General features: G+C 37.3%; 1 protein-coding gene across 8 annotated transcripts in view; it reads right to left on the bottom strand.

Annotated features, from left to right (window-relative positions):
* Positions 1-14,129, bottom strand: part of LOC133658928 (protein FAM184A-like) — a 141,216-nt gene that overhangs the window by 77,272 nt on the left and 49,815 nt on the right. For all 8 annotated transcript variants that reach the window (XM_062061474.1, XM_062061482.1, XM_062061463.1 and 5 more), the window contains exons 11-16: positions 13,409-13,531; positions 13,170-13,331; positions 12,950-13,071; positions 11,172-11,322; positions 4,256-4,370; positions 4,067-4,164 (exon numbers count right to left, since the gene is read on the bottom strand). In XM_062061474.1, coding sequence (XP_061917458.1) covers positions 4,067-4,164; positions 4,256-4,370; positions 11,172-11,322; positions 12,950-13,071; positions 13,170-13,331; positions 13,409-13,531 — 771 coding nt within the window. The remainder of the gene's footprint in view (positions 1-4,066; positions 4,165-4,255; positions 4,371-11,171; positions 11,323-12,949; positions 13,072-13,169; positions 13,332-13,408; positions 13,532-14,129) is intronic.

Raw genomic sequence — 14,129 nt, 5'->3', positions numbered from 1 at the left:
GAAACTAAACTGGAAAACCTATACAACCCAAAACCTTATAAAGAAATGAATACACTGTCAGATCTACAGTAATACATTTTTAATTTGCTTCAGCCTGCAAGAACTGAAACATTTTTAAAAAATGGGCTGGAATGTCCTCTCAAATGATTTCGTTGAATGAGGCAATCACGACCTGATTTATTAATCCTCTTGCAGTAAGTGCGTCTGCCTGCACTGAAATGATAGTAACAGATTATCATTATCCCCTCTATTAAGCTCCTTAATTTTTTAATAATAGAGTAGAAAAATTAGGGGAATTAAAGAAATAAAACATGTTACTTAGTCTTAGTCTGATGCTGAAAACGTGTTCTCTGGTTTTCACAAATAAGCGATTTGTGCGCATTGATCGTGATACATAGATATGATCTGGAGGGGTGTAGCACCAAATTCTGGGCCCCCCATTCCACCCTAAAGACAAAATCGCAGCCCCATGCACACACACTTGGTATGTCTACATGCACTAAATAACTAATCATTGCATTTATTTGGTTGACACCGGCTTTTTAAAACACATGTGCAAACCTTAATTATTATTATTTTTTTTTTTTTAGAAATTGCCATTCATCTATTTTCTACCGCCTGTCTCTCTCGGGGTCGCAGGAGCCCATCCCAGCTGCACTCGGGTGGAAGATGGGGCACACCTTGGACAAGTCTTTTTAGAAATTGAATTAACATATATAAAACCCCCCCTAAATAATTTGGTTTTGGGGCCCCACGCAATAATAATGTACAAACCCAATAAAACACTGATGTTGGCACGTTGTTTAAATCGTAAATAAAAACAGAATACAATGATTTGCAAATCCTTTTCAACTTATAATCAATTGAATAAACTGCAAATACAAGATACTAAATGTTCGAACTGAGAAAGTTAATTTTCTTTTGCAAATAATCATTAACTTAGAATTTAATGGCAGCAACACATTGCAAAAAAGTTGGCACAGAGGCATTTTTACCACTGTGTTACATGTTTTTTTCTTTTTAACAACACTCAGTAAACGTTTGGGAACTGAGGAGACCAAATTTTGAAGCTTTTCAGGTGGAATTCTTTCCAATTCTTGCTAGATGTACAGCTTAAGTTGTTCAACAGTCACAGGTTTCTGTTGTGATATTTTAGGCTTCATAATGCGCCACACATTTTCAATGGGAGACAGGTCTGGACTACAGGCAGGCCAGTCTAGTACCTGCACTCTTTTACTATGCAGCCACGCTGTTGTAACACGTAGCTTGGCATTGTCTTGCTGAAATAAGCAGGGGCGTCCATGGTAACGTTGCTTGGATGGCAACATATGTTGCTCCAAAACCTCTATGTACCGTAGATGGTGAAATCCCTAAATTCTTTGCAATAGCTCGTTGAGAAATGTTGTTCTTAAACTGTTCGACAATTTGCTCACGCATTTGTTCACAAAGTGGTGACCCTCGCCCCATCCTTGTTTGTGAATGACTGAGCATTTCATGGAAGCTGCTTTTATACCCAATCATGGCACCCACCTGTTCCCAATAAGCCTGTTCACCTGTGGGATGTTCCAAATAAGTGTTTGATGAGCATTCCTCAACTTTCTCAGTCTTTTTTGCCACTTGTGCCAGATTTTTTGAAACATGTTTCAGGCATCCAATTCCAAATGAGCTAATATTTGCAAAAAATAACGTTTTCCAGCTTTGAACGTTAAATATCTTGTCTTTGCAGTCTATTCAATTGAATATACCGTATTTTTCCGACTACAAGTCGCAGTTTTTTTCATAGTTTGGCCGGGGGTGCGACTTATACTCAGGAGCGACTTATGTGTGAAATTATTAGCACATTACCGTAAAATATCAAATAATATTATTTAGCTCATTCACGTAAGAGACTAGATGTATAAGATTTCATGGGATTTAGCGATTAGGAGTGACAGATTGTTTGGTAAACATATAGCATGTTCTATATGTTATAGTTGTGGTATTTTAGGCTTCATAATGCGCCACACATTTTCAATGGGACACAGGCTGGACTACAGGCAGGCCAGTCTAGTACACACACTCTTTTACTATGCAGCCACGCTGTTGTAACACATAGCTTGTACCATAGATGGTGAAATCCCTAAATTCCTTGCAATAGCTCGTTGAGAAATGTTGTTCTTAAACTGTTCGACAATTTGCTCACGCATTTGTTCACAAAGTGGTGACCCTCGCCCCATCCTTGTTTGTGAATGACTGAGCATTTCATGGAAGCTGCTTTTATACCCAATCATGGCACCCACCTGTTCCCAATAAGCCTGTTCACATGTGGGATGTTCCAAATAAGTGTTTGATGAGCATTCCTCAACTTTCTCAGTCTTTTTTGCCACTTGTGCCAGATTTTTTGAAACATGTTGCAGGCATCAAATTCCAAATGAGCTAATATTTGCAAAAAATAACAACGTTTTCCAGTTTGAACGTTAAATATCTTGTCTTTGCAGTCTATTCAATTGAATATACCGTATTTTTCGGACTATAAGTCGCAGTTTTTTTCATAGTTTGGCCGGGGGTGCGACTTATACTCAGGAGCGACTAATGTGTGAAATTATTAACACATTACCGTAAAATATCAAATAATATTATTTAGCTCATTCACGTAAGAGACTAGACGTATAAGATTTCATGGGATTTAACGATTCGGAGTGACAGATTGTTTGGTAAACGTATAGCATGTTCTATATGTTATAGTTGTGGTATTTTAGGCTTCATAATGCGCCACACATTTTCAATGGGACACAGGCTGGACTACAGGCAGGCCAGTCTAGTACACACACTCTTTTACTATGCAGCCACGCTGTTGTAACACATAGCTTTTACCATAGATGGTGAAATCCCTAAATTCCTTGCAATAGCTCGTTGAGAAATGTTGTTCTTAAACTGTTCGACAATTTGCTCACGCATTTGTTCACAAAGTGGTGACCCTCGCCCCGTCCTTGTTTGTGAATGACTGAGCATTTCATGGAAGCTGCTTTTATACCCAATCATGGCACCCACCTGTTCCCAATTAGCCTGTTCACCTGTGGGATGTTCCAAATAAGTGTTTGATGAGCATTCCTCAACTTTCTCAGTCTTTTTTGCCACTTGTGCCAGATTTTTTGAAACATGTTGCAGGCATCAAATTCCAAATGAGCTAATATTTGCAAAAAATAACAACGTTTTCCAGTTTGAAAGTTAAGTATCTTGTCTTTGCAGTCTATTCAATTGAATATACCGTATTTTTCGGACTACAAGTCGCAGTTTTTTTCATAGTTTGGCCGGGGGTGCGACTTATACTCAGGAGCGACTAATGTGTGAAATTATTAACACATTACCGTAAAATATCAAATAATATTGTTTAGCTCATTCACGTAAGAGACTAGACGTATAAGATTTCATGGGATTTAGCGATTAGGAGTGACAGATTGTTTGGTAAATGTATAGCATGTTCTATATGTTATAGTTATTTGAATGACTCTTACCATAATATGTTACGTTAACATACCAGGCACGTTCTCAGTTGGTTATTTATGCCTCATATAACGTACACTTATTCAGCCTGTTGTTCACTATTCTTTATTTATTTTAAATTGCCTTTCAAATGTCTATTCTTGGTGTTGGGTTTTTTCAAATAAATTTCCCCAAAAAATGCGACTTATACTCCAGTGCGACTTATATATGTTTTTTCCCTTCTTTATTATGCATTTTTGGCCGGTGCGACTTATACTCCGGAGCGACTTATACTCCGAAAAATACGGTAGGTTGAAAAGGATTTGCAAATCATTGTATTTTATTTCTATTTACGATTTACACAACGTGCCAACATCAGTGTTTTTTTGGGGTTTGTACATTATTACTGCTTGGGGCCCCGGTACTGCATCCCCTAGTTACTCCTCCCCAATTCGGCGCTGCTGCTGATCTGTTTCATTGTTGTCATTAAAATGTTGAAACAATTTCCTGTATTAGCACGTGTCTCCGGATCCACCGCTAATGAAAAAGGTTGCTGGGGGCGGACACTTTTTCACAATACTGTATGCCCCCGTGTGCATTGTACCCGGATCTGGTGCTGCCGGGCCTCCTCCATGGTGCTCAATGCGCAGCAGTGAGCCTCTTGTAATCGATGTTCTCTCCTCTGATGTTCTCTTTGCATCTCTGCGAATCACAGGTGAGTTTCACAAACCGAGCACGACGACAATTAAATACGACACTTCTGGCGCCTGACGTGTCTTGAGGCCCGTGTTACCTTTGAGCTGCTGGCTGAGCAGCTCCCTCTCTTGGCTGAACTGAGACTGCAGCTGCTGCAGGGCTGCCTGCGACTGAGATAACTGCAACTCCAGAGACTGTTTCAACAGAGATATCTGCACGAGGGGGGGGACAAAACAACTGGATGTGCATTTTTATAACATACATGTCAAACTACGGTGGTGATATCAGCAGCAGAATGTAAGCTACTCAATTGCTTGACAGTGAGAACTGCTACTATAACATGATGTTGTTTTGATGGAATACTGTGGCCATCCAATGCTTTAGAGGCTGTGAATTCTCCTTCATTCCTCTAGCAGTCAAAATCCCTGAAGGATTTAGTGAAGTGGGAAGGAATTAGGGAGTGCATGAGGATGGGGGGCTACATCAGCAACTGTAAGATAAAATGGTTTTAACACGAGAGGATGAGAAGCAGTAGTCGGGATGAGGTTGTTAGGCTTGAATAAGACCAGGTCGTACAATTATCTTTTCTGTTTTAGTATTAAAAAAAAACTATTACAATTTAAGGGCGGTGAATGTTTACTTTGTCCCTTTACAGTCCACAGCGGAACCTTGATTTATGAACGCCTTTATTTGTGACTTTATTTTTACCACTTTTTCAATGGTTTACGAACCTTTGCATCGCGCCAATTATGCCTCTGTGTGCAAACCATGTCTTGACGCACGGACGCTTCATTCATTTATGCACTTTGCATGCTGCTTGAAGACATCAGGGGCTGTGTCACGCCAAATTTCTTCCCTCTACAAAAACCTTCCCTCCCCCATTTACTTCCGTGGTCATGTTTCCTCTTACGTCATTGACAGCGATCGATAGCACTTCGGCTTTGACTGCCCGTCGCTGGAAGGATACTTCGTCTTTGGCAGCTGCTGGAATCTGAAGAAATCGATTATTGTTTTATTTTTGTACAGGCGCGAAACAGGACAGTCGCGTGCAGGTTAAGGACCCCCGGCAACTTTGTGATTTTATTGGACGCAGCCCCGGAAGTAAATGGGGGAGGGAAGGTTTTTGTAGAGGGAAGAAATTTGGCGTGACATCTGCCTTTTTGATAACATCACTTCCTGTACTTGCGGGTACGTCACATCCTGTTTACATTCTGTACAAAAAAAGGTAAAGCTGGGTCCGCAGACACTAAGCCGCGCCCACTTGCACACTTGATCCAAGATGGCTAAAGCAATGCACCACGGTTGTTATTATTTCGGTTGTTGAATGCATTGCTTTTTCGGCTGACTATATGCAACCCAAACCTAACCCCTTACCCTAACTTATTTTTGGCACTATTTTTTACATTTATTTCTGATTTCTGTGTTATGTATTGTCTCTACATCCTAAAGTGGGTGCGACTTAAGAGTGTCTGCAGCCACAGCAAATAACAGAGAGCTTATGCAGCTACGGTTTTGACATATTGAGCCGGTGAGCTGCTGCATTGCCTCTGAGTTGGTGAGAGTTAATTTTGGATTATAAATTACGCCTCTCACTTGTATAGTAGAGGGTTTGATTGATTGATTGAGACTTTTATTAGTAGATTGCACAGTACAGTACATATTCCGTACAATTGACCACTAAATGGTAACACCCGAATAAGTTTTTCAACTTGTTTAAGTTGGGGTCCATGTTAATCAATTCATGGTAATTCATTGTATTCAGGGATGTGGCCATTGATAGAGAAGTTGGTCAACTTTGACATTCAACTTATACACAGAGATGGCGAGAAAAGACATGAAAAAACGCTTGTTTGCGGAACCTTTTTCAAACACATTTTTTTAACCTACGAATAATTCTTCATTTAAACGAGAAGATACAAACATCCCATCAGTCGGCGTCGCGGCAAGAGCAGACATTGTACAGTAAGTGATTGTTTTATTATGTTCGTAGTTTGCATTTCTTGTTTAGCACTTCCCAATTGTGCTACTTGTTCGGTCTGCTTATCATTCAGCTTCTAAAACTTGTAGCTCATCCTCTGTATATTCAGGTTCAAAATATAACGTTCTAGATTATAGGTTGTCCCAAAGTAGTCCTCGTTGTCGTCATGAAATCAGTCAGGATTAGTAGTGTTGTTGTTGATGGAAAAAGCAAACGTTGTGATGCGTTTGTAATATTAATACAGCATTGTATGCTTAAAATGAGTAAATTACGTATATAATTCATGTTATCAAAGTGACTGTTGTTGATGGAAGTTTTCGGATGTTTTTAGAGCACTTTATAGGCGGAATAGTGCTACTACCATGGGCTCCATCGTTAGCCGACTTTTGTTCACTTTTATTTACGAGTTAGAATGCATAACAAAGTATAATATGTGCTTGTCTCACATAAAGATTGTTAATGATAGGCAAAATTCCAAACAAAAGTGCAGAGTTCCCCCTTAAGTCTTCAACGTTGACCATGGTTATGTTTGCAAAGTCCTTTTTTTTTAACCACTTTTTGAATGGATTACATTTTTAAAGACATGTTCCTAATGTTGTGGCCAGTAAGTGTAGATTTTTTGTCAGTAAATATTTTATGAGTAGTGTTTGCAGAAGCCCAAACTATTTAAATACTTCAAACTGATGCATCTACAGGATTAAAATAAATAGTTCATGATGCAACTGGCTTTTGTCGATGTCGGATGGAATGTGGCGTTCTGGCAGCCAAGCTGCCATCAGTAGTGGCTGTGTACAGCTTGTCACAAAGGGTTTTTATCCGCACCCACTGGTGTCTTGGCAGAAATTAGGTCTAGCTTCGTTTGGCGCTTTGGAATGTGACTTAGCCAGAGGCAGGATGGTCGACTGCGTCAGCCTAAGTCGACACTTGATTCCCAAACGGAGCAACTGTAATGGCTCTGTTTCTATTACTTGTTCACAAATGTAATAAATTAAATGATAAATGGGTTGTACTTGTATAGCGCTTTTCTACCTTCAAGGTACTCAAAGCGCTTTGACAGTATTTCCACATTTACCCATTCACACACACATTCACACACTGATGGAGGGAGCTGCCATGCAAGGCGCTAACCAGCAGCCATCAGAGGCAAAGGGTGAAGTGTCTTGCCCAAGGACACAACGGACGTGACTAGGAAGGTAGAAGGTGGGAATTGAACCCCAGTAACCAGCAACACTCCGATTGCTGGCACAGCCACTCTACCAACTTCGCCACGCCGTCCCAAATGTGGCAGCTTTTTTGAGAATAAAGCTACAATGATGATTGTGTGTGGTGTATGCTGTACTAAATATTAAGGTCAATTTTGTTTTGAGGAAAATAATGTGATGGTTCTGCACAAAGTAACCTAAAAACAGCCTCTTAGGAATAAAGTGGATTGTGAAACAGGAAAACGTTATTTACAGCATGATTGCTGACTACATCCAGAAAGGCATTAAATCCTCTAATTGTATGTGTACCATTGTCATAGTGCTGGAGCTCAAAGGTTGCAATTAGATGCTATTTTAATCCATCTGTTCAAGTCATAATTATAAAATAGCATTTTGTTTATTATTTACCCTATTTGTGGCATGTAGGGCACTTTAGAATGTGGCTCAAGAAGTTTAACAGTGAAATGTGGAGAAATACAAATAACCTTTTAAAGGGACGTTCTTCTCAAAAGGTCTCAACGCAGGACTCCCTTTACCACTGGTCATTAAGTTGCGACCCACTTTTATTTAAGTCAAACCAGGTAAATGTATTTGTTTAGTTTGAATTGCTTTTGTCATCTTTTTAAACATGAATAATTGGGCTGTCAAAAATAATGAGTTGTACATACTGTACATACATACACATTTTTATATATACACACAAATATAATTATAAATATGTGTATGTGTATGTGTGTTTATATACATATATAAATACATGTTTATATATATATATATATATATATATATATATATATATATATATATATATATATATATATATATATATATATATATATATATATATATATTAAATTTTATATATATATATATATATATATATATATTAAATTTTATATATATATATATATATATATATATATATATATATATATATATATATATATATATATATATATATATATATATATATATATATATATATATATATATACACTACCGTTCAAAAGTTTGGGGTTACATTGAAATGTCCTTATTTTTGAAGGAAAAGCACTGTACTTTTCAATGAAGATAACTTTAAACTAGTCTTAACTTTAAAGAAATACACTCTATACATTGCTAATGTGGTAAATGACTATTCTAGCTGCAAATGTCTGGTTTTTGGTGCAATATCTACATAGGTGTATAGAGGCCCATTTCCAGCAACTATCACTCCAGTGTTCTAATGGTACAATGTGTTTGCTCATTGGCTCAGAAGGCTAATTGATGATTAGAAAACCCTTGTGCAATCATGTTCACACATCTGAAAACAGTTTAGCTCGTTACAGAAGCTACAAAACTGACCTTCCTTTGAGCAGATTGAGTTTCTGGAGCATCACATTTGTGGCGTCAATTAAACGCTCAAAATGGCCAGAAAAAGAGAACTTTCATCTGAAACTCGACATTCTATTCTTGTTCTTAGAAATGAAGGCTATTCCACAAAATTGTTTGGGTGACCCCAAACTTTTGAACGGTAGTGTATATATATATATACACACATACACATATACATACATATATATACACACATATATACATATACATTATTTTTTTTCTCAGAAAACAAGTCTCATTCACCCTAGGTAATAATGGGCTGTCAAAAATATCATAGATAACTCATGTGATTACTCGCAAAAGACTACCGCATTAATCATGTATACATGCAGACTATTAGCTTCGGATGGTTACCTGAAAAGAGCATTCGTCGATTGGTGGACTTGAAATAAAACTGTTTAAACTACAAGGTAGAGCTGATTTATTTTTTTCATTCTTAATCATTGCAGCGACTTGGCTGTTTAAAGTTAAGGAGTTTTGTGATTTTAAACAGCAGGTATGTGATGCTAACTATTCTAACTAGCGAGTTTGTTACGGCGCCTCTGATCGTCTCCCTGTCCTGCAACTCAGTGCAGCGTTTAGACAATAAGAACAGCCTGTACCTGTTGTTTAGATTGTATTTTTTTGATATTTCATACAAATAACGTATAACTTATATTTTCACGCGAAAATGAATATTTAAAAACGTAAATGTCTGCATTTTTGCGGACATTTCATATGCCAGAAACAGTGATTGCACCACAGGGCTAGTGACAGTGTGTGTGTGTGTGTGTGTGTGTGTCGGCAGGGCAACTGCAATGATGACAATGTAGCTAGCTGTTTTTGTTTTGGCTTTGTTACTACATAGAAAGTTGATCCACTCCTCTTGATATGTTTGTTAGACATACAGTACTGTATAGAGCAGAGCAGGGATGTCCAAACTATAGCCTGTCAACATCTTCAATTTGGCCCGCGAACCGTCATGAGTTAATCAAGGAATCTTACCCACAGGAAGATAGCATTCAACTTAAAAGTTTGACAATTTTGATGTTACTATTATGTCACTATCTAGTGTACAACATGAGTAATACCAGTCAATTACCTTTAATCATGCTCTGATTACACATATGCGCAGCATTTACTTACATGGACCAATGCAAACAACCTTACCTAGTCATGGTGCAAAAAAAAGAAATTCAACCAACACAAAATGTCAACAGACATGGTCACACCTAACAAAACCTGCTCAGTGAACTTTGTGGACATTATAAAAAATTCAAAATTTCACCCATTTACATACCTTAAAAGCATGATGGGAAAAATGTAAAACGCTCTCCACGCTTATCTATGCTTGACACATTTTAGCTGCTTGACATTGATTGGCAACACTAAATTGGCCCTAAAGTGTGAATGTAAGTGCGAATGTTGTCTGTCTATCTGTGTTGGCCCTGCAATGAGGTGGCGAATTGTCCAGGGTGTACCCCGCCTTTCGCCCGAGTGCATCTGGGATAGGCTCCAGCACCCTCGCGACAAACGGTAGAAAATGCATGGATGGATGGATATAGCTGATTGACTACAAAACTTTAAGGAGGTTGTCACGGAAGTAAACAAGGTCGTAGTCAAACTTTCACATACTCTTAATATGTAATTACCGTATATTAATTATCAACTATATATCCACTATATAAATATAATATGTATGCATATATATGTACAGTTTATATACATATACTGTATATATATAGTTTATATACATGTATATGTATAGTTAATACATATATTTATGTATAGTTAATATATATATATATATACACTGTATATATGTGTATATATGTATAGTTAATATATAAATATATATACTGTATATATGTTTATATATATGTGTGTGTATATATATATATATATATATATATATATATATACATATATATATATATACATACACACACACATATACAGTATATATATATATATATATATATATATATATATATATATATATATATATATATATATATATATATATATATATATATATATATATATATATATATATATATATATATATATATATATATATATAGTTGTATACAGTTATAGTTACTTTACATGCAGTTGGTTTTCGGCCCTCGACCAAATTTTCCTAGCCAATGCAGCCCCCAAGTCTAAAAGTTTGGACACCCCTGGTATAGAGCTTTTTATTGTGTTCAAAGTATATAAACTTTTGCTGTAATATGGACTTTTGTCGAGGCTGGAACCCATTGTTTATGTTTACATAGTTTCTTATGGCGACATTTGCTTCAATATACAAACTTTTCTATTTACGAATCCCGTCTAAGAACCAATTGGGTTCGTAAATTGAGGTTCCACTGTGGATCCATTAAGAGTTGTGGGTCATGTCAGTTAGCATATTCTGACTCTAAATGATCTGCATCTTTTTCCAGCAGCTAAAACATGAAATGTGTTAAATGTGGGTTGACCTGTTCAAGCAGGTCCTCCACCTTCCTCTGCCAGCTCTCCCTGGCGGCCATCATTTCCAGCTCCTTTTGCTGGGAGAGTTGATTCAGCGCTGACTGCTTGTCGGCATCGTACTCCTCGCTCAGCTCCTCCCTCAACAGACGCACTTCTTCACTACAGAGGGAGGCACATCATTTTTACTTTGCAGACAAAAACGTCACTTTAATCTCCCCGTCTAGTGTGAATGCCGAGAGACAAGCATCCACACTAATATTATTATGCATTGGAAATATTTTCATTGCGTGAATGCTGAGAGACAAGCATTTAGCCTTAATACTACAGTGAATAAAACCTATTTGTATGCAAACACTGAGAGACAAGCGTTCATGCAAATGCTATTGTGTATTCACATCATTGTCACTGTATGTCATGAAACGTTAAGATTTTCAAAATAAATTATAGTAGGAGGAAAAAAAATCATCCTAATTCCTGTTAATGTAATATTTTTCATGTGAGTCCAAAATCACACAATATCAAATACATACATTCATTTAAGTACAGTATGTTTTAAGGAAAACATGGTCGCCACGATACTGTGATCTCTTGTAGTTGTTGCATTTTACTTTGTTTCTTGCATTGAACAAAGAGATCACAGTCAACCAAGTCCAAATTCCTTGTGTGTTAAACATACTTGGCTAATAAATCTAATTCTGATTCCGTCAAATTAATGATTTTTGGGTGATGGTATTGGATTGTACAACTATTGTATGACATGGATAAGTAGTTCAGTTATTGTGTGTAAGGGTACATTTGTCAAAGTTTGTGTGACAAAATGGGAAAAAATGGTCAAGATGGTCTTCAAGCACGAAAAGGTTGAAATAATGACAGCCATCGATATACAACATCAGGGGTCCCCAAACTTTTTGACTCCGGGGCCGCATTGGGGTAAAACAATTTGGCTGGGGGCCGCGCTATATATATATATATATATAATATGTAAATGTGTGTGTGTCTGTGTGTGTGTGTGTATATACGTATATGTAAATGTGTATATATGTGTGTGTATATATGTATATGTCTATGTATATGTCCATGTATATATATATATATATGTATATGTGTGTATATGTAAATGTGTATATATGTGTCTATATGTGTTTATATGTATATATATATATATATATATATATATATATATATATATATATATATATATATACATATATATATGTATATATATATATATATATATATATATATATTCCTCGCGCACTAATTGACTTAAAGAGCGCACTTGCTGCATGTCACGTTATTGATGGTAAAATGCATTTTTAGACAATATGATTTGCCTGAGTGGCTAGGAGACGGTAGAAAATGGACTAGTAAGGACAAATTTAAAAAAAAATTATAATACAAAAAAAAAAAAAAAAAAGTTGTTTTTTTTTAACTTGGGACTTCCCGCGGGCCGGATTTTGGACGTTGGGGGGCCGTATCCGGCCCACGGGCCGTAGTTTGGGGACCCCTGTACAACATGCACGTTTGTGATCCGTCCCACTCCACGTGGCCTTTGATATAGGATGGGTGAGGTAATAATTTACTGATTATGGCCTAGATTGTTCAAAAATATTGGACCTTTTCTGCAAGAAGACTGGTGGTACAGCTAGATCATAGCCAAAAAGGAAAAGATGACATAGAATCACTCTCTTATTTACATCTAGTACACTTAATTTCTCGTAAGCATCCATGAATTGAAATGGATTGTGAAGTGTGAAATCTCCTATTTATGAAAACAGTTTTTTACCGAAGAGCTTCTCTCCATTTTTGGTCCAAGTTGTCCGCCATCTTGTCCATTTTTTGCTTCTCCTCTGTTCGGATGGACATCACTCTGGCCTCATGTTGCTGTTTCTGGGTCTCGATCTCCTCCTACAATCATTTACAGGTCATGGTGACCGTGGTCCTACTCTTTCTGCCCGCTCATTTCCTCCTTTCTCCTGCATATGCCATCCTGGGTTTAAACTCACCTGTAGGTCTGTCAGCAGGTTGCTGGTCTCTCTGACCCGGGCTCTGGTGGCGTCTAGTTCTATCTTGAGCTTCTCCTGTGTGTCTTTCAAGCAGGTGATCTGGTTCTGTGCCGAGCTAACGTTCTGGTCCCTCTCCCTCACCACCTCTTGAAGGTGTGACACCTGGGGAAATCCACCGATGAGACATTGCACAAAAGCTGACATGCAAAATGTGAGCGTTGGCGTTTTCAGACTCTCACCTCTTGATTGGCCATGTTGAGTTTGGCAGAGAGCTCTTCCTTCAAGTTGTCCAATTGCTGCTGCACCCGATCTCGCTGCTCCTCCAGGGACATACGCTTAATCTCAAACTCCTGACTCATTTTCTGGGAAAGAGATTCAAAGGAAGTTCATCCAAGTGACCAAAACATTTATGCACATGCAGTGTGCCAGCACATCCAGGATATAGTTCATATCCAGTGTTTCCCACACATTCATTTATTTGTGGCGGCCCGCCACGAAAGAATTACGTCCGCCACAAATAAAAAAATAAATAAAATAAAAATAAAAATAATTTTTTTTTTTTTTTTTTTTTTGTCCTGTCCAGCTTCTCAGGCAAATCATATAGTTGATGTAGATGCCCATATAGGCTGTTCAGATTTACTTTACAAAAGAGAAGTGTAGGATACTTCTCTTGTTGCCTTATTTGTATTTGACCACTACTGTTTTCTGTTTATTTGTTACTGACTGTGGCAGGACACCTCTGCCTCTGTTTCACTTTATGTTGCTGGTAAATAATATGGTTGTAGTAGTAGGCTAAAGTTAAATTATTTAGTGTGCACTAATTAAAGGGGCAGAGCTTTAAGAGACATTTTAGCTTTTATATTTTATAAGATATATTTTTTGTAAGAACCACAATTAATAAATATATTTCAGTGAATTACTTATTGTTCAAATCTGTATATAAATATGTACATAAAGTCT

Source organism: Entelurus aequoreus, linkage group LG01 (assembly GCF_033978785.1).
Source record: "Entelurus aequoreus isolate RoL-2023_Sb linkage group LG01, RoL_Eaeq_v1.1, whole genome shotgun sequence".
NCBI classification, from domain to species: domain Eukaryota; kingdom Metazoa; phylum Chordata; class Actinopteri; order Syngnathiformes; family Syngnathidae; genus Entelurus; species Entelurus aequoreus.
Note: the sequence above shows the minus strand (reverse complement) of the source record. Positions and strands in the feature narration are given on the sequence as shown.